Here is a 25,131-nt window from a genome sequence, read left to right as displayed (position 1 = left end):
TCTAAATCTTACTTATCAGTTCAGAGTGATGGATGACTGCTACAGAGTATGTAACCTTGATACAAGTAAGGGTTAACATTTAGAAATCTTCATAAAAAAAAATAGAGACTTAGATAGATGACAGCCATTTCCAATATATTGTATGTAAATTAAAAATTAATATGCTCAATATACTAAATATGAGGTAAAACATTGTCGAAATACTGTTAGTAGGTTCTTCAACAAATTTGAGGTAGCATGTCATGACATGTCTGTTATTCTAGGTAGCTTTTCATGAAAGATGTCATATATTCTAGGTAGCTCTTCATCAAATATGTTATATAACATGACATATATGGTTGTCTGATAATCTATGTACCTTGTCATTACAAACATTGTTGTCTGTTTATCTAGGTAGCTTGTCTTGACATATATAATTGTCGAGTACTCTAGGTAGTTTGTCATAACATATCTGTTATTCTAGATAGCTTTTCCATGAAATATGTCATATACTTTAGGTAACTTTACATGACACATATACAGTAGTTTTATGGTAATCTAGGTAGCTTGTCATGGCATGTCTGGTAATCTATGTAGCTTGTCATGGCATGTCTGGTAATCTAGGTAGCTTGTAATGGCATGTCTGGTAATCTAGGAAGCTTGTAATGGCATGTCTGGTAATCTAGGAAGCTTGTCATGGCATGTCTGGTAATCTAGGTAGCTTGTCATGGCATGTCTGGTAATCTATGTAGCTTGTCATGGCATGTCTGGTAATCTAGGGAGCTTGTCATGACATGTCTGGTAATCTTCGTAGCTTGTCATGGCATGTCTGGTAATCTAGGAAGCTTGTCATGACATGTCTGGTATTCTATGTAGCTTATCATGGCATGTCTGGTAATCTATGTATCTTATCATGGCATGTCTGGTAATCTAGGTAGCTTGTCATGACAGTTATCAGGTAATTCTAGGTTGTAAGTCATGACATAGTTGTCAGGTAATTCTAGGTTGTTAGTCATGACATAGTTGTCAGGTAATTCTAGGTTGTGAGTCATGACATAGTTGTCAGGTAATTCTAGGTTGTAAGTCATGACATAGTTGTCAGGTAATTCTAGGTTGTTAGTCATGACATAGTTGTCAGGTAATTCTAGGTTGTGAGTCATGACATAGTTGTCAGGTAATTCTAGGTTGTAAGTCATGACATAGTTGTCAGGTAATTCTAGGTTGTAAGTCATGACATAGTTGTCAGGTAATTCTAGGTTGTAAGTCATGACATAGTTGTCAGGTAATTCTAGGTTGTTAGTCTTGACATAGTTGTCAGGTAATTCTAGGTTGTAAGTCATGACATAGTTGTCAGGTTATTCTAGGTTGTGTGTCATGACATAGTTATCAGGTAATTCTAGGTTGTGAGTCATGACATAGTTGTCAGGTAATTCTAGGTTGTTAGTCATGAAATAGTTGTCAGGTAATTCTAGGTTGTAAGTCATGATATAGTTGTCAGGTAATTCTAGGTTGTAAGTCATGACATAATTGTCAGGTAATTCTAGGTTGTGAGTCATGACATAGTTGTCAGGTAATTCTAGGTTGTGAGTCATGACATAGTTGTCAGGTAATTCTAGGTTGTAAGTCATGACATAGTTGTCAGGTAATTCTCGGTTGTTAGTCATGACATAGTTGTCAGGTAATTCTAGCTTGTGAGTCATGACATAGTTGTCAGGTAATTCTAGGTTGTAAGTCATGACATAGTTGTCAGGAAATTCTAGGTTGTAAAACATGACATAGTTGTCAGGTAATTCTAGGTTGTTAGTCATGACATAGTTGTCAAGTAATTCTAGGTTGTAAGTCATGACATAGTTGTCAAGTAATTCTAGGTTGTAAGTCATGACATAGTTGTCAGGTAATTCTAGGTTGTAAGTCATGACATAGTTATCAGGTAATTCTAGGTTGTAAGTCATAGTTGTAGTTTGCCCTAGTATGATAGTATCTGGTCATGACATAGTTTTAGTTTTCCCTGGCATGATTGCATCTGGCAATGTCCCCCGTAATGATATAGTTTTATTTGGTCATAACATTGTTGTAGTTGGGAATGACATTGTTGTTGGTAATGACATAATTTTAGTTGGTCATGACATAATTTTAGTTGGTCATGACATAATTTTAGTTAGTCATGACATATTTTAGTTGGTCATGACATAATTTTTATTTAGTCATGACATTTTATTTGGTCATGACATAATTTTAGTTGGTCATGACATAATTTTAGTTGGTCATGACAATGATGGCATTGTTGTAGTTGATAAAGACAAAGTTGAAGACTTCATTTTAAGAAAGTGATATCTATATATATATATAAAAAAGATGTGGTATGATTGCGAATGAGACAACTCTCCACAAGAGTCCTTACTGCACCTAGTCCTTATTGCAACCTATTCTTTTTTCATGATAAACAACTACTTATGATAAGATTATATGTTGAAAAGGGGAGAAAAAGGAAGGTAATAAAGATTTAACCACCATATCAGGAGAATTGTCTTTAAGAGGAGATTTCTAAGTGTTAAAAAAAATATTTGGAGGGTCCCATCAATATCTGGTGCTTAAAATACCTATGAGGACCAACCTCAAATTCCAATGTTAGGACTTAGTACTGATGAGAACATTTGGTCTAAGTAGACTGATATAAATATTTTTAACAAAAGTTAATGTCCTGATGATATATTCCATTGATTTATCTTTTTCTTTTTTAGCACTATTTTGTTCGTTTATCTTCCAGTTATACATTTTGCACTTCTTTTATGTTCCCCCTTAAAAATCGTTTTCATTTAGTTTTCTAACACCAAATAACAAAAGTTTACTTTTTTTCCTACGGATAAACTAAATTCTTTATTATCAGGGAAAAATCTTGATGGTAATATTTTAACCTTATTTTCAGTATAGAAGGTTTGATTTCAATATATTTTATTTGGATTGAGTTTGTGTTACTGATTTGTTTATTTTTATTTGGATTGAGTTTGTGTTACTGACAGTAACTTCTTTAAAAAATATAATTTTATTTAGAAAAAATTATGTTTATTTAAAAAAAAGTACATTTGTCAAAATATTTTTGTTTTGCTACATTTTGAAAAAAACAAACAATATAGGAGTGTAGGCCCATCCCTCTTTATCAAAAACATGCGCTTGTGTACACTCACTACATTTGAATACATTAACTGACATTTCTGTGTTGTTTAGTTAACTGTGTTTTCTTGATATAGATTTTTTCAAAGTACTGCATTCGAATGAAAAAATACTATTTTGTTTATTTCTTCATTTCAATGTTTCTATAAATGAAGTTTGCAGATGGAAATGTCTGTTTTATAATGTATTTATGAGAATTAATGTACACTTTAATTGCATATATGTCAGTCTAACCTTTGTGAATATTACTCAGATTAAAGGACAGCCTGCGAATCTCTTCAGAAAATTAATGCATATATATAATTTAATGGTGCATGCGTATGACATTTTGAAACAATTTTAAAAACTTATGAAGTTTTACTTCATGGACACAATTTAAGATAATATGAGAAACATCTGTGTTTGTGTATAATTTAATTCCAAAGTGATTCACAGTGTCTAATTATCGGTGCTGCCATAGTTATTAAATTGGTCATCGAAATAAGTTAAATCATTCAAAATGTCAGTTTCACCATTTGTGCTTTTTCCATGGATTACTCTTAGGGATGTAGTTTTTATTTCGAAAAAGTGTAATAGTTTTGGGAAAAAATTGCAGCCAAACAGATGCATTAACCTTTGATTTTGCCATTTGATTAGGGACTTTCCAATTTGAATTTTTCTACCCATTTTTCTCAGAATTCAGTATTTTTGTGATTTTACTTTTTATGAATAACAGTATTGACAGCTTTCTGGTTTGATATGTTTGAGTTTTTCAATTTGCCATTTGATGTAGGGACTGAATGTAGATTTGTCATTTACTGCTAGAACCTTTTTAGCTCCCTGTGCTATCTTGTCCTGATTTATCACAGCTTTGTTATATCTAGGTTTAAAAAATACTATTATGGTATTCAGCAACAACCCACTACATTTCATTTTTCTGGTTTTATACAGGCAGACACATAATTTGGCGGTATTCCACCCCATCTGGGCACAAAAGTCTATGTAACTGAAAACTCATTTTACTATTGTACAATTCTTTAATAGTTATCCCACAAGGACGCGGTGTGTCAGTGTAAGATCACCCCGATGTCGGGAGGCCAGAGGGTGATCTAATACTGACACCACGGCCGAATGGGATAACTATTTTACATCCCAGCTGTTTTAGATTAGACAAAAAACCATTTACAATTCATAAAATCTAGTTTAGAACGCCACACAACCATTATAATATACTTTATATATTACTATATGATGTATACCCTTTATGACCCCCGAACACGATGAGTAGATATCAAACAATGTCAACTCGTCCCACTGGCCAATCGGCCCACAATATATCGCCACTTTATAAATAAATGGCCCCACTCTTGTTTACCGACTGGCCCCACTTTTGAAAAAATGTAAAATCAAATTGAACAATCAGTCTGACAACTCACTTATTAACGAAAAGGGTTTAAACCCCACTGAATAAAGGTCTGCCAACTCGCCCCACTTATAAAAATATCTTGCTTCCTTTGAGTATGTTAAATTACTTATAGTTCGTATCCAGTCGTCCTGGTGTAGTGGTATGTGTCGTGGCTTGGTATGCTAAAGGTCTTGAGTTCGAATCCTAATATATACACTGGATTTTTTCTACGTGAATTTTGATAGTTAGTCTTTTCCGTATAATTAATTATAAGTTTTATAGTGGATTTGACATTCCCGCCAAAATGTTACAGAACAAAGGAAAGCATGCATAACAAAGAAACTCAAACTGGGGTGATCTGGTAGGGATGATCTAGCTCACTGATCACCCGATCTTGGATGTAAATCATGTTATTGGTACCTATTCATAATAATAGTCAACATTGCTCTGTCAATTTGCTACTTAAAAAAGTTCAGTTTTATCCTATAAACCCTCTGATAATTGATACAATGCCAACACACATTTTTTACTTGCTCATTTTTTGACTGAGCATTTTATAAATGAAATATATTTATGAAAAAATACTTTTATCTTATTTGATCTCTGCCATGATCATTTTGTTATTGTGCATGTTTCACCAGAAATCTTGAAGTTGACTACTATTATTAAAATTGTCTTGTGAGTTATCTTAAGTAATTGACTTAAAGGGGCACTAGCTGTCAAATTCATGGTCACCGATTTGACTCAAATTCTCATAGTTGATTTATAACAATGTAAAACATTTTTCCAAACGTTCAAACGTCTAAAATAAACAGTTTACAGAGCATGGGGTAGATAATATACAGGTTCGTTTCGTGTGTATTTTAGTCCAGACGCCAATTAAATATTGATTTGACCTCAGATGACCATATAAGCGATGTAAACATAAATAAAGATATGAATAGATTAAACCAACAGGTGCAATTGGATTTTTATAGGTCTGTTTGATTTTATTTTATAGATTAAAAATAGATGTTTCTCATTGTTTTTAACGGTATAAGAATGATTTTATGTGCATCGAATTAGTAATCAAATGATTTACCGTAGTTTCACTTTCATTGTTGACATTCTTTTTCTTTAAGTAACCAGTACATGTACAATGCATGCATTGTCAATCTCTAGCTAGGGGTTAAATTGAAGTTCACATGAATACGGATTTAAAGAGGTGACTCATTCACTTGCAAGTGAATAACTAATTATCAATGTTTCTTAGCGTAATTTGACAAAATTGAACCTTTTTGGCTGCAATAATATATATTGTTATATATATATTTCACTATTTCACATGCATTATTGATTGAACAAAAAAAATCAAACTTTAGATTTTTTATATATCTCGTAGCTAGTGCCTCTTTAAGAGTAAGTCTACTTAATTGACTTATGAGAAAGACATTATTGGTTTACAATATTTATTTTTGTCCTTGTATTTTTGTAAAACAAAAAGGGCTTTGGTGGATTATTTTTTCCCAAGTTGAACACCATATATATTGCATCTTAAAATCCTTCCAACAAAAAAGATGAGGTTGCATGCAAGATCGAATAATAAAATAACACATTTTTTAAACTCGTTCATGATGGGAGAATACCCTGTTCTAATTGTTATTAAATGACTGAATGGTAGACAAGAGTACTATTGACCACTCTGAAGTGATTTATAACACACACAGGATAAAACATTTCCAGTTAAAGTGTAAAAAATCATCTATTATTCAATGCATCAATCAGTACGCAATAATATTTGACAATTTATTTTGATATAATATGTCTGTATTCTATAGTTAGCAGATCCGATTTCCTACAGATAGTAATAATTGTGCTGTCGTGATTAAATACAAATTTACAGATATAGATTTTTTATAAAAAGATTTTAAAGCCCCATTTAATCTGCTCTTTTCAAAAAGTGTGATATATTTGTTTTTTAATTTGCATTATTTCCAGTATTTGTCGATTAATAACTTAAGTGGCTAAATTATGGTATCTCAAAGTTCGTGAGAATATGATTAGTTCCAGGATATGAGGTGCAGCAATCATGACTAAGTTTTTTCATCCTGTTGTTCAACTGGCATAAGGGTGTAGAAATATCAAAATTCTTCATTGTCATGGACAAGTACTTGCAGGGGAACCAATCTGCACTGTTAGCCACTGGTCCAATGTTCCAGACTGGTAAAACTTTTTTGGAGGTAGAAAGCAGTTGCAAAATTTTGTTTATGACTCATGAGAATGTTGGAATATTGGGAATAGTTGGAAGAGATTTTGGTGCAGACTTTTTGCCCGAAATATTTTTTACTTGTCCTTACTGGTTGTGCTATGGCAGAAATTATTTTTGCCAGACAATTAGTTTGATGATATTTACTTTAGGACAAACAGAGGAAATCAGGCATGGTATATCCACATTCATGCAATTTGGTTATTTGATAAAGTATCTTTTAAGTTATGGTTTCTTGAGGGATTAAATATTCGAACTACAGCAGACAGCATCTATTACATATGATATGTATTGTGCAACACCAATAATTTTCCTGGAAGTCTGCCTATGTATTTAGGTTAGAAAACTGACCAATATTACTGGACGGAAATCTGATACTCCCTGTTTACCAAGGTTCTTTATTTGTTAGACTTTCCAGTCAACTTAATTCATCCAATATGCATAAATTAGATATTTTCTACTAAATCAATCGGAATTTATTGGCATTTTATCTTCACATAAGTTTAAGACTATCATTATAATGTCTAATGCATTGTTAACGATAGTATTTTCAAATGTGGGTTTTATCTGACAATTTCTCACCAAAAATATCCTTTATGAACTTGTACTAAAATAATATAAGGGACTCTAACTTACTACAGACTTACCAGGTGTTGGTTCACTTTCATTTGTAAAATAATATTAGTATCTGGCTATTAAAATTGAAACAGAATCCTTGATAAATTATTGATAAGTGAAACTTTAGAAATTTTCTAATCAATAATAAAGGCCAAGTAAACAATATAAAAATGATCATTTGTTTATATGAATAACTACTGAAAAAGTAAACATTGAATTGATCATATCAAAGGATACAGCAGCTAAACTATTGGTCGATTACAGCGTGAAAAATTCAATATTACCTTTTAAATTGACAATACGTTAATATAACATACTACAAACATATGGCTTACTTAGCCTGTATATGGTGTAGTAGAAAAAAGGATTTTAAAATAGCAGATGTTGTGTTTTAATAGGAAGCTTTTACCTATAAAGGAGACAGTGTAAACAATGCTGTTCATTGATTGACATGCACAAGAAAGTAATTGTTTTAAATGTAATGTGACATGTTTGTCTCTTTCCCACACATAAGTGCTGTAATGTGGAATTTGTTGGAAAATGGATTTTATTACAACGACAATGGTCATTAGGCAATTTTTGTGTTCCGGGCATTTATGACCATTTATTGTTGATCGTTGATAGTTTTTATATAATGGATGGCGAATGTTTCTTTGTCATGTGACATTGTGATAAAAAACAAACGATTTATTTTTTTATTCATATTCATTTCATGCAAAAGAAGAAATTATATTTCAACATGAGTATAAAGATATAAACTGATGATTGAAATGTCAACTAAATGATGGGAAGACGTTTAATTTCTGCTTTAAGTCAGCAAATTTTAAATTTAAAGTCTGTATTTGGATTTGGTGATTCTTCCACAGAGAAGGAAGAAAAGGCCGTGACAGCAGTGAAGAAGGAGCCTATTGCAGCAGAACAGTTCATACAACGATTTAAACAAAAGAAATCGGATAAATATTTGAAAATTGAAGTTAGGGTAAGTCATATATATTTTTACATAGAATTTGTGACAAAACTTTAATCTTGAAATTTTTTCGAATCAAAATCATCATTATTTTTTTCTTTTTTCTATAAAACTCAGATGTTTACAATTCAAAATATAAAATCATCTGTATTATCAATTTTGAAACTTCCGTCCTTTTCTCCTTGAATCTCTGTATTCTATTAACTATGTTATGAAATACTATGTCATTGCCCAATTTCTGTTTATTTACTGGTTCATTGGACTGGAATATCTGAACTATTAATAGTGCAATTTGGTCCATATCCCATCAGATCATATACTCTATTAGTCTTACTATTGTGACTTCACATTCCTTACATATTAGGATATTATGAATGTCATATGAATATGATTGAGTAAAGCACAGCTTGAATTGATGTTAATTTACGGAGGTTAAAGCAGCTTATGATTTAAAACATGTACCAGTACAATGAATAAGTAAAATGTAAAAGAAAGAAACAATGTAGTTTAAAAATGAGCAGGTTTTACCAAAGACACATGCACATTAGCTAAAATTTCAATATGTACAACAAAAAAGCCCTAGAAGGTATTACACAGGGGGTAAATTTAAAATATTAGGACTTATAGAAGAAGAGATATTGGGGTCCAAGAAAGGAAATTGGACCCCACTCTGGCATCTGACTTCCAGGCAATATATCAACAGATCTCATCTAATTCCTGTTGTCTTAATGTTTTTATCACTCAGTGGAACAAATGATGATAATTTAATATTTTAAGGTATATGTAGTACTTCATCAAGAAAAAATATTATGTTATAACTTAGTTTTTTTGCAAAATAGAATAATGTTTATAGATTTTTTTAGTACAACACATTTATTAAATCAAGAAAAATATGTTGATCAGTAGCTTTTACCTCTTTACTTTAAAAACAGTTAAAGCCCTTTACAATCATTGACTGCTTATTCCTAGACCTGGGAGTTACTGTCGTTAAAAACTCTAAAAGAATTTATTTTGTATGAATAAAATACCTACATAGAGTAAGTGGATTTACTAAAATATGACTCAGCAAATTATTGTAGTTGCTTATACAATTCTTTAACAAACTGAATTTGCTTTAAGGGCTTGGAAATTGTAAATGACATGAAATGATGTTAAAGAACAATAGGAACTCAAGATAGGTAAATGCCAGCATTTGAAGAAAAACAACAGCATCACAATGATGGTTGGCAGTGGCAGACTCAGGGAAAAGGAGGGGGCAACGGTGTCCTTTACAACATTCCCTTTATTCTCCAAATAAAAAGAATATCTCAATTTTTCACAAGATATATAACTGTTTAGTATAAAATCGTCTGAAAAACTAATGAGTTGACATCTGAAGACTACTGGTGGTTATAAAAGGGATATAAACGTAAATATGGATATAAATAGAAAGCGAACTTGTGCAATTGGATTTTTTTGTTTGATTTCATATAATAAGTTAAAAGTATATATTTATCATCTTATCTGATATCTTGTGGATCGAAGCATAATTCATGGTTAATCTATCTCTAGCTAAGGGTTCAATTGAAGGCAAAATGAAAACATTCAATGTGGTCATTATTCACTTGCAAGTGAATAATTCATCTTTAATATTTCTTAACTTATTTAGAGAAAATTGAACCATACTGGCTTCTGAAAGCAAATTATTATTTTCCTATTTCTCTTTTATTTATAATTGAACACAACAAAACTTATTTCTTTTTTTTTTTATATACATTGTATCTTGTAGTCTTGTAGTTCTAGTGCCCCTTTTGATATATTTGAATTATGCCCATTCTTATAATCTGGCTTCCACCCGTGTTTTGTAAATAATAAAAGATTAAATTTAGAATATAACCCGAAATAACCCTTGATCAGCTGTATATAAATAAATCTCAAATTATCAATTTCTTGTGTGTATTGATTTTATTTCAACTGACTTAGATGGAATTACTGTATGTTGTTTTATATTATTATCATCTTCATTAACATCGGTTAGTTTAGTTTTCCAATGAATTTCAGACTATAAGATCTAATTACGTTGTTCATAAATTTTCAATTTCTACAGATTAAGTCGGAACATTAAAATTTGCAGTGCAAAGTTCTGATACTGACTTAACATCATTAAGCATAGGTATCTTACTTTTTTCCTTTAGCACTTCATAAAAAATTCAGTATCTGAATTCTTAGATTAATGTAAAAGGCATTGTTACAAAATGTCCTATATTTCAGTCTTTTTTCACAATTGGATATAAATTTAAGTTAAACATGAAACGGTACCAGTTCTGATACACCAGAAGAAAATTCCCAATAATTTTTCTGGTCACCTTGGTTTAAGAATAAATGACTGTGTACAAGAAATCTGAACCTTTAATATATCACCAATTAGATAGCAAGCCAACAACCACTTATCTTTAGCAGGAAACAAGCAATTAATTTAGAACGGAGTCAAAAACCCCCTGAGTGCCTCCTGGAGGACTGTAACTCTAAACCAAAGTTGGTCCTCATGTGCTAACAGCCTCAATTTTGACGTTTTCATTTTTTTTTTTACCTGAAAGACAGAGGGATGTTGATAGATGTATCTAATCACAACAGTTCTTACGTCGGAGTGAAACTGATCTGGGTACACCAGAAGGTCATTTGTAACAAAAATCTGAAATTTTCCAACTTTTTCAATTTTTGATTTCAACTGAAAATAGTCGTTGCCTATGCATATTTCAATAAAAAAAAAACACGATCAGTAGTTATATGTCCTCATGTTTACACTATTTATAAAAGTTTAGGCCTCAGAACTTCGTGTCAGACCTCCAAAAAACCCAGTTTTGTCAAATTCAATTTTTCGAAGATTGTTTTTGAGCTCAAAATAAATTTAAAAATGAGAAACATGACAATATTGTTAGATTGAGGAAGTAAATGGTATAACGTTGACCTCTAACTGTATGAAGGTCCATTGGAGACAAAACACAGTGATATGGATATGGCAGTAATATTACGGCCCACGCATGGTAAGGGTTAATATTAATTCAACTTTGACCTTGACATTTGTTACTATTTATAATAAAATAATTACTTATTCCTCTAAATTTCAGTCTTCTTATAAGCAAAGTGTTGATTAAAACCATGAAATTGTTTGCTTTATTGTCCCCTGTATAATGTGTTGTGGTGAGGACATAGAAATATCAGGCATCTGTCTGTCCATTCTTGTTGTGTTCCACATGCACAAATCTTGCCAGATTTTAATAAAACAAATAGCATAGGTTTTTAACACCAAACTCTAAATTTTTATAGAAAATAAAAGAGTTATCAAGATATAAGTCTCTTCAATATTAGATCTGCTTTTGGACTCTGGTGAATAATTGTATGATGGCACAATGTTACAATTATTCATCAGAGTCCAAATTATGTCACATTAAACAACTATAGGTCACTGTACATCTTCAACAATGAGCAAAACCCATTCCACATGGAGTCTAAAGATATTTCTTGGAGTAATTTAAAAAAAAAATGTCACTATAAAACAAAAAAACAAAAAGTGAAGATGACTGTATCTTTCTCACTTTCAGCTGCGAATGGGATATAAGGGTTTCTGAGAGATGGAAAATCTAAAAATCAGTGTGAAAATTCAACATTTTAGGAACGCCTAAAGTTTTACAAGCATTTAACTTCCACAACAATTATCAATAGCTTTTTAAATTAAACAGTGTTCAGAGATTGTAAATTGAAATATTGAAACATTCATCGATTCCAGTTCAGGGAATAGTGTTGCAACCTAGTAAAATAATTTTTGTGATCCAAGTTTTAGTTAAATGATAAGAGTTTCATAAGTAGTTTAATCATTCTTGTATGTATAGATCCAGAATTAATGGATTTCAAAAAGTAAATGGAAAGGTGTCAAATTATACTATATTGCTTTCAGAGAACATTTATCAGTATTTGTAGCAATCCCCAAGTTGTCTGATTAACCTTTGATCCAAATGAATATGGTGAGGGATTTCACTTTATAAATTTCTACAGGGAAATAAAGCTACATTTCCCCGATAAACAATTGAATTAATCCAAAATGCATGTTTGTTGGAATAGAGTGGTCCTGAATTAGTATATTTGGTCATTAAACATCAGTTACTATTGATTGTTTGCTCAGTAGAATTAATAAATAACTGTTGTTTGCAGTCATCAGCCATTTACTTACTGCAAAATCAGAAAGTTTTACGATGTTTTTATTGCGAAAAATGCAACAGGTTTATAATCGCAATAATTTAAACTTGCATTTTGACTCTTTTTGTATGAATTAAACAGGATTTTTCTCAAAATCGCAAAAATTAAAATTGCATTTTAGTCGAAAGCTGCAAGCTGTTTTATGGAAGTGATTGCATTGCATATAACATTACTGATTTATAAGAACATCCCAATGTGATAGAGTTATTCTTAAACAAAGCATGATGCATTGTTGTCAAATCTTTGAAATTTACCATCAGGAAATCTAAGAATTTAAAATTAAAATGCACAATCATTTAAAAAAAAATAACTGAGGTTCAAAAACTAAGATTTTATTATTCTAAAAGAGAAATTTAAGAAGAATTCTAAATCATGAAAAATAATAACTTGCTATTCACATATTTTAAAAGATTTATGTTATGTGCAAGGTTCAAATTCAAATTAGAGCTCAACACAGTCTTGTTTGGTTATTGTTTTATAAAGCATATTTTTTGCCTGGCAAATTGGTTTTAGAATTTTCTGTTGTCTACCACTGAAACTATAAAGGCTCAATCTGAATCTTTACAAATTTATGTTCAGTGTTAAAATTTTGTTATTTACTAAACATCATATAATTATGAGATTTCCCCAACAAAAGCCTAACATTATTTATGTTTGAAATAGGAAGATAAAGGAGGGGGGTCTGAGGGCTCCAGATCCCGAAAAATCCTGGGCTTTAAAACATGAAATCCTGAGGTCCTGAATTAAAAAAAAAATTAAATCCTCAGACATCTCAAAATTAAAAAAAAAAGAAATCCCAGATCCCGAAAGGGTCAATCCTGAAATACTGAACTTAAAAACACCCGATCCTGAAGTCCTGAAAAAGGTCCTGCCCCCCTCATAAAGAAAAAAAGCAGTTATGACAACATAAGTAATCCAAATCATACGACAATCGAAAAATTTTATTTAATCAATCTAGACATTTCAAAATTCATGCTGGAGCTTCCCCTGTCAAAACACAACTATTGACCATGGTTACCATCACTAACCATTGATAACCATGGTTACCATCACTAACCATTGATAACCATGGTTACCATCACTAACCATTGATTACCATGGTCAACTATGGTTTTCAACTTTTGTAACTTATATGGTCAAATTTACTACAATTTTAAAACTTATTTTCCATATGTATGTATCCTAATTGAAAGAAGGTAAACATTCAATTCTCAGAATGGTTGTAAACAATTAAGTTATATTTGTTAATGAAAACTTATGAAAAATATTCTACCCACTTCAGGTGTTGGCTCCCTTAAGCAATTACAGTAAAACATTGTTTAAAAAAATGAATTCATAAACCTTGTGAAAATGTGTGTAATTACATTTTTCCTGTGTTATATATTTTAGGCCATTGTTCGTAATCAGGATGAATTTCCATGTACTATTGCCATGATGCCTGACAACATACTACTCAACGTGAACCAAGACGTTGTCTCTTGTAAGTAAAGTGTCAGAAACATGTAGAAATAGTATACTCTTTATTCACTTGAATAAAGAATGTTTGCTACTCTATTTCAAAACAACAAGATTTTCGATAAACTGGAAAACTAATAGAATATAAAAGACAGAACTGATGAAGCAGGAATACATGAAATGTCCATATTCTTGGTTTTTTTGTAACCAACACAACATAAGCATTTACCTCTCTTAAGTCTGGAACTTTTTCCTATATCAAGTCTTTAGTCATATCTTGAATGTTTGCATGGTTTTTTTTAAGGACTATTTTTTTTATGGTAGTTTTTTTATAGTACTCTACTAAATATATTCACCATTTTTTCCAGGCTTTGCTTTACAAAGTTATTGAAGCCTGATGTTGACCTACAGATCTTCTTCTTATTGCAGTTTGGTTGCTGTCTCATTGACAAATATCCTACACCTCCTACTATCTATATATTGTCTAATGTTTCTTTTTTTTAAGTATTTTATTTGAAAAATTGGAAAGGACCAGGAAAATCTGTTATCCCCTCCCCCATACTTCATTAATTGCAATTACAGATAATTGCTTAAAGACCATGTCCGTATCACTTTGTTATTATTGACTTATTTCAAGGCAGAGTGGCTAAAAAGAGAAAATTATCAACCAAATTCAATTATATATTCACTCCTGAAATCGTAGACAAGTATTCATTGAGTTATGAGGAAGTTTTTTTGTAAATGAAAGCTTACATGGTTTTAATGAAGGATGTAATTATTGTATAATGTTTATATTAAAACACATATTGAATTTAAGTTCGTTGTCATTAGCTACAGCAATATTACGACATTTGATAGCAAGGGAAAATCTTTCTTTTTGTATAAGCTGGAATTCGTAATTTTTATGTATGATAAATTTAATGTAAAAATATGTATTCTTGTAACATGCAGGGGATTGAAAGTGTTAAAAAGGCCGTTATATAGACATAAAATGTATGAAGTTACGTTGAAAACAAATAAAGTTTTACATGTTGACCACTTTCACAAAAGATGTTTTGGAGAATTTTCTACAATAATTTACTGGCTCTCAATCCCAATTTAAGTGCAGTTATATTAAAAAGTTTTGTATTTATAAATCAGCAGCAACAATAGATTTCAATCTTATCAGAAGAGACATAAACATCTATAATGGAATGTCATTTTCTTATTGTTCTAAAATGCGCATTATACAACTATAAAACACTAATTACATTTGTAGCTGACAGAAATTTATAAATTTGACATTTGTTTAAAACGTGTTGATTTCGATCAATAACCTTGTGTAGAAATGCAACAATTCATCCATATGTTGATATAAATGTTTTATATTTATTTCGCCTCAGTACACCAGATCATGTTAAATATATGGGGATGGACTTCGACAGTATTAAGTTGATATAGTATTTTGGGTTTTTCCTATCGTATATTATTTTCAGAATTGAAATTTTAATGATTTGATTTTTTTTTCTATGAGGTATCATTTCATTTAAATCTACCAATATATATTTTAATGATTTAATTTTTTTTTTCTATGAGGTATCCTTTCAATTAAATCTAGATGCGTACCAAAATATATTGCAATTTTGGAATGAAAATTTAGATAAAATATTTAGAAGTTTATGTAGAAATAAAATCTGTGTTCGTGTCATCTTACTTGAGAGAAGCATAAAACCAGGAAATGATAAAATGATATTGGATTGTATTGCTATTTCCCTTTATTCTTATCCATTACAAAAATAGTCTGATTTTATGGAATGTTATCTAGTAACCTTTACTGTTACAACAAAACGTGAAGTTTCTGGCTTTTTTTAGTATCATATGTTAGTATTATCTGGTGTTTTGACAATGTGTGTCAGTATTGGTATATGTAATTTCATCACTAGAACTTTTTTTTAAACCAAATTAATCAATGAATAATTGTTTTTTTAAGGAAATTATATTTGTTCTGTTTTGGGGCTTGTGTTAATGAGTTGTTGTTTCGTTGTCTTGTACCTGCATCTTCTTTATTGAACTCGGCATAGAGATAAGTAAATGCAACACACAAAGTGAGATTGAATCAATACAAAAAAAAAATACATTGTAAAAGTGGTAATTTCCTTAATCTGTTGGGTTTGAACTCTTGAAAATAAGTTGACAACTATAATTAGATATATAGAAATAACAAAATCAGCAGATGTGTAAAATGACAGAGATCATTTCTAGTATAAAATTCTTGTCATTTCTTCAAGTTACAAGAGGTAAAGAGTGTTTCTACAAATGAGGTTTATAATTTCTTATTAATTTACTCTTATGTTACTCTTTTCCAGTTGACCATTCCAGAGTGATACTGAAAAAACATCCCCCAGAAGAAGACAGTGATTATATCAATGCCAGCTTTATAGATGTGAGTTATCTCCCTTATTGTAGTAATACTATTATTTTAGCATTCTGTATTCCTTTTTTGAGCAGTGCTCTGATGATATAAAACAAATCTTCTCGTTTTTGCACATATTATTAGTTTTAGGTTTCTAGGCCCCCTTTCATTTATCTGAACCCCCCCTCCTTATCAAGAGTCCTGGACCTGTTGATGAAAACTGAAGATTTATAAGAATGTTAATTTATAGATATTTGTCATCTGGATAGCTCATTGTTCATTCATTCCCTTCATGGGGATTATATTACTATAGTAGAAATTCCTTGGAAACAAGCACAGGATATATACAACATGATTAATTCATTAAACTAATCTAAATTTTACTTTACATCAGTTTCTGTAACAAAAAATTAGGAAAACAATCTTTACTAATAGTGTTTCTGAATGCATGTTGGAAAAAATATCATTTTGAAATGTCAAAATTAACATTTACTCTAATTGAAATAATTTGCCTTATACAATATATGTACAATACATTTTACATAGGCAGATATTGATTATTTATGTTTTTATCAGAAATAGAAAAAAACAACAGGCTAGGGAACATATGAACTATATTTGATATTTATATTTAAATTGTAAAGTGGTAAAAAAAAAATAATTTCCTGAATAAAAATCAAATTATTGATTTCAATTATCAAGAATTGCACTTAACGACTCCTTGAAAACACATGCACTTTGAATAACAGGTTTTTCTATTTAAAAACATGTTCCTAAGGCTGTTATATAACAATAGACAAGTACAGATAAGTGTTAGGGTTATGTCATGGTTTCTATTGTTTATGAACCGTATCGAATGTGTTTATGGCAGTAGGAAAACAAAGGAACCTTATTTCTGTTCTATTTTTGAAGCTTCAACACAATCTGGTGAGCTTTGTATCCTGTTTCTGAAGCTTGGACACTACGCTGAGCTTGTAATCTGTTTCTGAAGCTTGCACAATCTGGTGAGCTTTGTATCCTGTTTCTGAAGCTTGGACACTACGCTGAGCTTGTAATCTGTTTCTGAAGCTTGCACAATCTGGTGAGCTTTGTATCCTGTTTCTGAAGCTTGCAGCACCTTGTGAGCTTTGTATCCTGTTTCTGATGTCTGCACAATCTGGTGAGCTTTGTATTCTGTTTCTGAAGTCTGCACAATCTGCAGAGCTTTGTATTCTGTTTCTGAAGCTTGCACAATCTGGTGAGCTTTATATCCTGTTTCTAAAGCTTGCACAACCTCATGAGCTTTGTATCCTGTTTCTGAAGCTTGCACAATCTGGTGAGCCTCCTATCCTGTTTCTAAAGCTTGCACAACCTCGTGAGCTTTGTATCCTGTTTCTAAAGCTTGCACAATCTGGTGAGCTTCCTATCCTGTTTCTAAAGCTTTCACAACCTGGTGAGCTTTGTATCCTGTTTCTGAAGCTTGCACAATCTGGTGAGCCTCCTATCCTGTTTCTAAAGCTTGCACAACCTCGTGAGCTTTGTATCCTGTTTCTAAAGCTTGCACAATCTAGTGAGCTTTTTATCCTGTTTCTGAAGCCTGTACAATCTGGTCAGCTTTCTATTCTGTTTCTGAAGCCTGTACAATCTGGTCAGCTTTCTATCCTTTTTCTGAAGTCTGCACAATCTGGTCAGCTTTCTATCCTGTTTCTGAAGTCTGCACAATCTGGTCAGCTTTCTATCCTGTTTCTGAAGCCTGTACAATCTGGTCAGCTTTGTATCCTGTTTCTGAAGCTTGTACAATCTGGTCAGCTTAGTAACCTATTTCTGAAGTCACAATCTGATCAGCTTTGTATCCTGTTTCAGAAGCTTTCACAATCTGGTGAACTTTGTATCCTGTTTCTGAAGCTTTCACAATCTGGTGAACTTTGTATCCTGTTTCTGAAGCTTTCACAATCTGGTGAACTTTGTATCCTGTTTCTGAAGCTTTCACAATCTGGTGAACTTTGTATCCTGTTTCTGAAGCTTTCACAATCTGGTGAACTTTGTATCCTGTTTCTGAAGCTTTCACAATCTGGTGAACTTTGTATCCTGTTTCTGAAGCTTTCACAATCTGGTGAACTTTGTATCCTGTTTCTGAAGCTTTCACAATCTGATGAGCTTTGTATCCTGTTTCTGAAGCTTTCACAATCTGGTGAGCTTTATATTCTGTTTCCCAGGTTTCACAATCTGGTGAGCTTGATATTCTGTTCCTGAAGCTTGAACAATCTGATGAGCTTTGTATCTTGTTTCTGAAGCTTTCATAATCTGGTGAGCTTTGCATTCTGTTCCTGAATCTTGTGCAATCTGGTGAGTTTTGTATCCTGTTTCTGAAGCTTGTTCACTCTGGTGAGTTTTGTATTCTGTTTATGTTGCTTGTACACTCTGTGAGCTTTGTATTCTGTTTCTGAAGCTTGTACACTCTGGTGAGCTTGTATCCTGTTTCTGAAGCCTGCACAATCTGCTTAGCTCTGTATCCTGTTTTTGTAGCCTGCACAATCTGATGAGCTTTGTATTCTATTTCTGAAGCATACAGACTCTGGTGAGATTTCCTCCTATTTCTGAAGCTTGTACAATCTGGTGAGCTTTTTATCCTGTTTCTGAGGCCTGTACAATCTGGTGAGCTTTCTATCCTGTTTCTGAAGCCTGCACAACCTGATGACCTTTCTGAATATCAAAAGAAAGTTAGAGATTGAAGTCCTGGTTCTGAAGCTCATACATAAATCAGAAATTATCATATGATTTCTGAAAGATTGCAGCTGGAAGGGATGTCTTTGCAGTTTTTGATGGCTTGAAATTGGATTTCCTGTTCTGAAGCTCATATTGTCAACTGAGATTTCTTTCTGCTTTATGTGTTTTATAGGTTTTTTTGTTTTGTTTTTTCACTGAACTAATTCCACTATAAAAGGGCTTCATTAAACTGGTCTAGAATTTTACCCAAGTCATTAAAAGTTAATTTTGAATAGTAATTAAACATTAGGTCTTCTTAATTTGAAATTACCAGTGAAGTATTGTTTTGCAATAAATCTTTTATATGGACATTATAGTAATTTGTTCTAAAATAGGTTTTTCTTATGATCATTAAAATGTCCTAGAAGCCAAGTTAATTACAAGTTGTCCTCTTACAAACATAAAACATAGACTTTCATGTAGGTATTTGAATAATCTAACATCAGGAAAGTTAATTTAATCTGTGGGATTTAAATTTAATTTCTATGTACCGTCCATGATTAGATGTTTGATGGACACAATCACATGATATTTGATGTTCAATGTTTCTCCGTTAGTTCGCAACGTTTTTCCTCTAACGGAAATGCATTTCCTGTCTACAGTAAAATGTCCTCTGGTTGAAACAAATAATCTTGGTTATAAGTTTGTTGTCACAGCATACAATCAAATAACAAGAGATTACGATGGCAGAAGACATAACAATTAACAATCAAATAATGAGAGATTCCGATGGCAGAAGACTTAACAATTAAACATGTTAATTATTAACAGGCCTCAAAATGATAGATTTCTTTAGAAAGACGGAAAATTTAATTAAAAAACCGTTAATCTTGATTAAGTAATTTTTGTATCCAAGTTATACAATGTATATATATATTTCATGGTCTTATTGGGAATACTGTAGAGAATTTGTACAATGATTTAAAAATAGTTTGACGTCAATGGAGATCTTAGTTATCTTTAATAGAATTATAAATGAAGATCAATGTATTACAATCTTAGTTATCTTTAATAGAATTATAAATGAAGATCAATGTATTACTAGATATGATATGTCCAATTGAAAAGTGGAAGGATATTGGCGAATTTAACCCTGTCAACTAAATAGTAATATGAAACTGACTTTTTTATGTAGAAAATAAATGCTTAAATAAATGTTGTTGTCCTTGATCTGTAATTCGTGAATGATGCAACGTGTGATTAGCATCACTTATCAATATAGACGCAACAGCTTGATGTTTGAGTCCTTTATGTGTATGGAATATGAAGGAAAAGAGATATTGGGTACTGGTATACATCAAAGGGAAAGCTATGGAAGAATCATACAACCTAAATACTAGATCTAGATAACAACATACAGACTTCAACAATAGACAGAGGTCTACAATATGTCACCCTCTAATTCCTCTCCAGGCTATAATACAAACGTTTACAGACAGAGGTCTACGTCACCCTCTAATTCCTCTCCAGGCTATAATACAAACGTTTACTGACAGAGGTCTACGTCACCTCTAATTTCTCTCCAGGCTATAATACAAACGTTTACTGACAGAGGTCTACGTCACCCTCTAATCCCTCTTCAGGCTATAATACAAACGTTTACTGACAGAGGTCTATGTCACCCTCTAATCCCTCTTCAGGCTATAATACAAACGTTTACTGACAGAGGTCTATGTCACCCTCTAATCCCTCTTCAGGCTATAATACAAACGTTTACTGACAGAGGTCTACATCACCCTCTAATTCCTCTCCAGGCTATAATACAAACGTTTACTGACAGAGGTCTACGTCACACTCTAATTCCTCTCCAGGCTATAATACAAACGTTTATTGACAGAAGTCTACATCACCCTCTAATTCCTCTCCAGGCTATAATACAAACGTTTATTGACAGAAGTCTACATCACCCTCTAATTCCTCTCCAGGCTATAATACAAACGTTTACTGACAGAGGTCTACGTCACCCTCTAATTCCTCTCCAGGCTATAATACAAACGTTTACTGACAGAGGTCTACGTCACCCTCTAATTCCTCTCCAGGCTATAATACAAACGTTTACAGACAGAGGTCTACGTCACCCTCTAATTCCTCTCCAGGCTATAATACAAAGTTTACAGACAGAGGTCTACGTCACCCTCTAATTCCTCTCCAGGCTATAATACAAACGTTTACTGACAGAGGTCTACGTCACCCTCTAATTCCTCTCCAGGCTATAATACAAACGATTACTGAGTTATTGTTTCACTGCATATTGATCATGATAACCAACTTCAGTTCCTTTGAAACATACCAATCATTAAAATACAGACTATTAGTGCCCTACATTTTGAATAAATGCATTGACTTGATAATTGTTAATTTGCATGTAAATGCCAATACATTATATAAATTTATGTACTTTTTGATGAAGATGATTGAATGGCTGATATCAGTGCAGTGGCAAATTAAATACATATTCAGGACTAGGATATTAATGCAACATGAATATAAACCCTGTTTATTACTCAACCTTCAAGCAGAGACTGATTTCTGTCTCACCTATGTCTCACATACTGCGTCTCAGTATGTGAGACATAGGTATTACCATCTGATGGGTCAATGTCAATGATATAAACTATTTGTATAAAACTGTATATTTTAGAAGGTAGAAGACTTGGATGCTTCATGTCTATCATACCTTATGTTTCAAAGTTTTCATCTGTCATATGTACATTGTCCTTGACCTCATTTTCTTGGTTTAGCACTGCTTGAAAAAGAATTACTGGTATAGTTTTTTATAGCCTAATTAGGAGTATTATGTTGTTATCTCTTCGTCTGTATGTCCATTTGTCTGTCTGTCCCTCTTCATGTAGATACATATTATGGAGTGTTATTGTTAGGTAAAAGTTGGATGTGAAATACTATTCACCTATTGACTGGGTGTGAGGGTAATAGCAAGTTTGTTGTCCCTGAGATACCAACTATTGCTTGATGCAAAGCCGAGAGCAATAGTTTGTATACGAAGGGACAACGAACTTACTATTACCCTCACAACCAGTCATTAGGTGTTTTATTATACTGAACAACACGGTCATTAAGTGTTTCTATATACCAAATTACTAATTTTCTAAAAGTGAACATATATCATCTGAAAGAAAAGAAAAAAATGTCACATAACTTGACATGCACAAGATGAACTATATGTTTTTTTATAATTCTTCTTGTATTTGTAAATATTTCATTAATTGCAATCAAGACTAGAAATACTTGTGTTAAATGTTCCATGCATATGATAAAATTTAAGCTAAAGTACACCAAACGCAAATTCACTTTTAGAAAACGACGACCGAACCCATATTATGAATAAGGTACTATATTTTGGATCTTGGCGTGCGAAGATTTTCTCTTTTTTAATAGCTTCTTGTAAGTGAAATTACAATCGACACAAACAGATTATACCGTTTACAATATTAGAGTTTGACGTTGCCAAGCAAAATAGTCAATGACATCATTATTGTCCAATGAAAAATAAGCATGAAAAAGTACGGGAAAGATGATTATGAAACTATTAACAGGGGTAATAGTCTTTGAAACTATTGACTGGCAAATAGTCTGTGGAATGAAATAGCACAACTATTTCATTATTTTTTATATAGAAAAAACATACTGAGGTATAATAATCTCAAGTGTAATAGATTTTCATGATATATTTTTGGTTAAATAAGCAAATTTTTAGCCCCAAAGAAGCCAATAAACTATAATTTGATTATTTGATTTTTATTTTTTTTGCAGGGATACTGTAAACAGAAAGAATACATTGCCACTCAAGGTAAGGTTGGATTAGCAGTTATGTTTCAATAAGTTTTATTGTATTTTTGTTATAAATTAATCCTAATTTCTAAATATTGAAAACTTATTAATGTCATATTTTGAGGAATTTTACCGTTTTTACTCAAATTTTGGCTCGTTTTAATTTTTCCATGATAGTTAATTATTTGGCTTTCAGTAAGTTTTAAAAGATGATGACTTCTTTTGATTTTGACTACCCACTGATACACAAATAAACAAACACATGTTTAATTTTATTTAAAATCTCCCTCAGAATAAGAAGATCAAATCATTCATATCAGAGAAAAAAATCTTTATGTAACTTTTACATTATTTGACTTTAAGGACTGAAAATATAAGTTGTTTAAGGAGGTAGACCTAGGTTAAGGGAAATAACTCCTAAAATCATCAGTACGTTTGTGTCAGCCATTTTCATAAATATGTTCTAAGCTTCTTGGATACATAGATTATTTCCAATCTGTTTCAGGTAAATGCTTAAAATTCATTGACGAAACTTGACTTTTACAAATGCATACCTGATTTAAAGAGTTATCTCCATGAACTAAGGTCTACCCCCTTAATATCCTGTAAAATTGATATAGCCAATAGTGATGTAAGTGACCTTAAACACCGACAGTCAATCAATTAACAAACTGGTTTGTAAAATGCTTTAATATTTGATGGATTTTGATCTTGAATAAAAGACCTGAAAGTGTCTAAACACTTAATCCTAACAAATAACTGATAAGATTTCCAACTTTAAACATTGTTCAGAAGATCTGAAAAGATTTTTTTCAAATGGTTAACAAGATGAAAGAATAAATCTGTACTGAAGCTTAAGATTTTGATATTTATCAGCAAATACTTAATTTTTCTTTAAAATTAAAATTGCATAATAAAATCGATTACGTAAATGGTTAAATTGATCTAAGATATGAAAAGAAATTAGGGCAACCTATAATTTATCAAGAAAAATTATGGCGACAAATGTAAACAATATTCATGGAATCGACATTGTGACTTATTTCTTGTTTGTAACCCTGTATACTGGTAGCTCCTTGAGGAAAACACTGTTTAATATTATACATTTCTGAATTCAATAATGACATTTCATAAATTTTTCAATGAATAAATTAAACATAAACATATATGATATACCATAATAGAAAACAATGCAAAAAAAAATCCAAATCTTCTACTAAAAGTGAAAAAGAAGGTTTGAAATGTGAGTTGTTATGTTGCTGTTCATCCCCTTGTCTGCTCTGATTCAAACCTATTTTCTTTTGACAGTTCACACACATTTATTCAGGAACTTGTTAGCTATACTTGACCTGTTAAGATTCCTTATGACTATTACCAGTGCCAGGAAATTTTAAAACATACTCCATTCATTTTCTGATATAACATGGACAGCCATCTGACTTCAATTATTATGCTATGATTAGAGTGGATATGGTTTAACTTTAGCACCTCATTTTCCTACATCAATAAAACCAATGAAATAATGCTGATGTGAACGAAATAGGTGTTACACCTAATCAAATGAAGAAGAAAAATTTGTTCATATATACCATATCTTGTTATTAGGTCTTATTTATATGAAATCGTTCAAGTAGTTGAAGTAATCAAGTACATTGCACGTTTGTGTTCATACTATTTTTAGTCAATCTGAAACCGTTTTTTTTTTAATGTCCTATAATATTTTATCATGCTTCCTGGTGCAGTTTCTTGTCAGAAAAATGTAATAGCAAGGAAAACCAGAAAATGGTTATTGTTGATTAACTGTCTGTCTTTCATTCTGTTGTCTTGACAATAGATCAAGTTATGTCGAAAATAGATTTTATGCTACAATTTGCAATTAATACTGTTGCAACTGCAGGATTTTATCATTTGGATGCTTGTCTGTGAGAATTTTGTAATAAATTGTCTGGACAGAGAGATATAATAATGTGTAGTTAGAAATGTCACAGGATGGTTGTAATATTCTGTGCCTTATTTAGTAGATGATTTTCCGTAATATCCAACGTTATAATCACCCTTTTCTTCATTGCGATGATGAAATAAGATTTTTTTTCTGTCATTAAATATTCTTTTAATTAAGGAGATAAAAATGACGTCTGCTAAGAGGACCTTAT

The 25,131-nt window shown here is 31.6% G+C and overlaps 1 protein-coding gene across 2 annotated transcripts in view; it reads left to right on the top strand.

The window, feature by feature from the left end:
• LOC143064719 (receptor-type tyrosine-protein phosphatase epsilon-like) overlaps window positions 1-25,131 on the top strand; it is a 147,337-nt gene that overhangs the window by 91,739 nt on the left and 30,467 nt on the right. For both annotated transcript variants that reach the window (XM_076237766.1, XM_076237775.1), the window contains 4 exons: window positions 8,264-8,376; window positions 13,987-14,077; window positions 16,398-16,474; window positions 22,961-22,997. In XM_076237766.1, coding sequence (XP_076093881.1) covers window positions 8,264-8,376; window positions 13,987-14,077; window positions 16,398-16,474; window positions 22,961-22,997 — 318 coding nt within the window. The remainder of the gene's footprint in view (window positions 1-8,263; window positions 8,377-13,986; window positions 14,078-16,397; window positions 16,475-22,960; window positions 22,998-25,131) is intronic.

Source organism: Mytilus galloprovincialis, chromosome 1 (genome assembly GCF_965363235.1).
Source record: "Mytilus galloprovincialis chromosome 1, xbMytGall1.hap1.1, whole genome shotgun sequence".
NCBI classification, from domain to species: Eukaryota; Metazoa; Mollusca; class Bivalvia; order Mytilida; family Mytilidae; genus Mytilus; species Mytilus galloprovincialis.
Note: the sequence above shows the minus strand (reverse complement) of the source record. Positions and strands in the feature narration are given on the sequence as shown.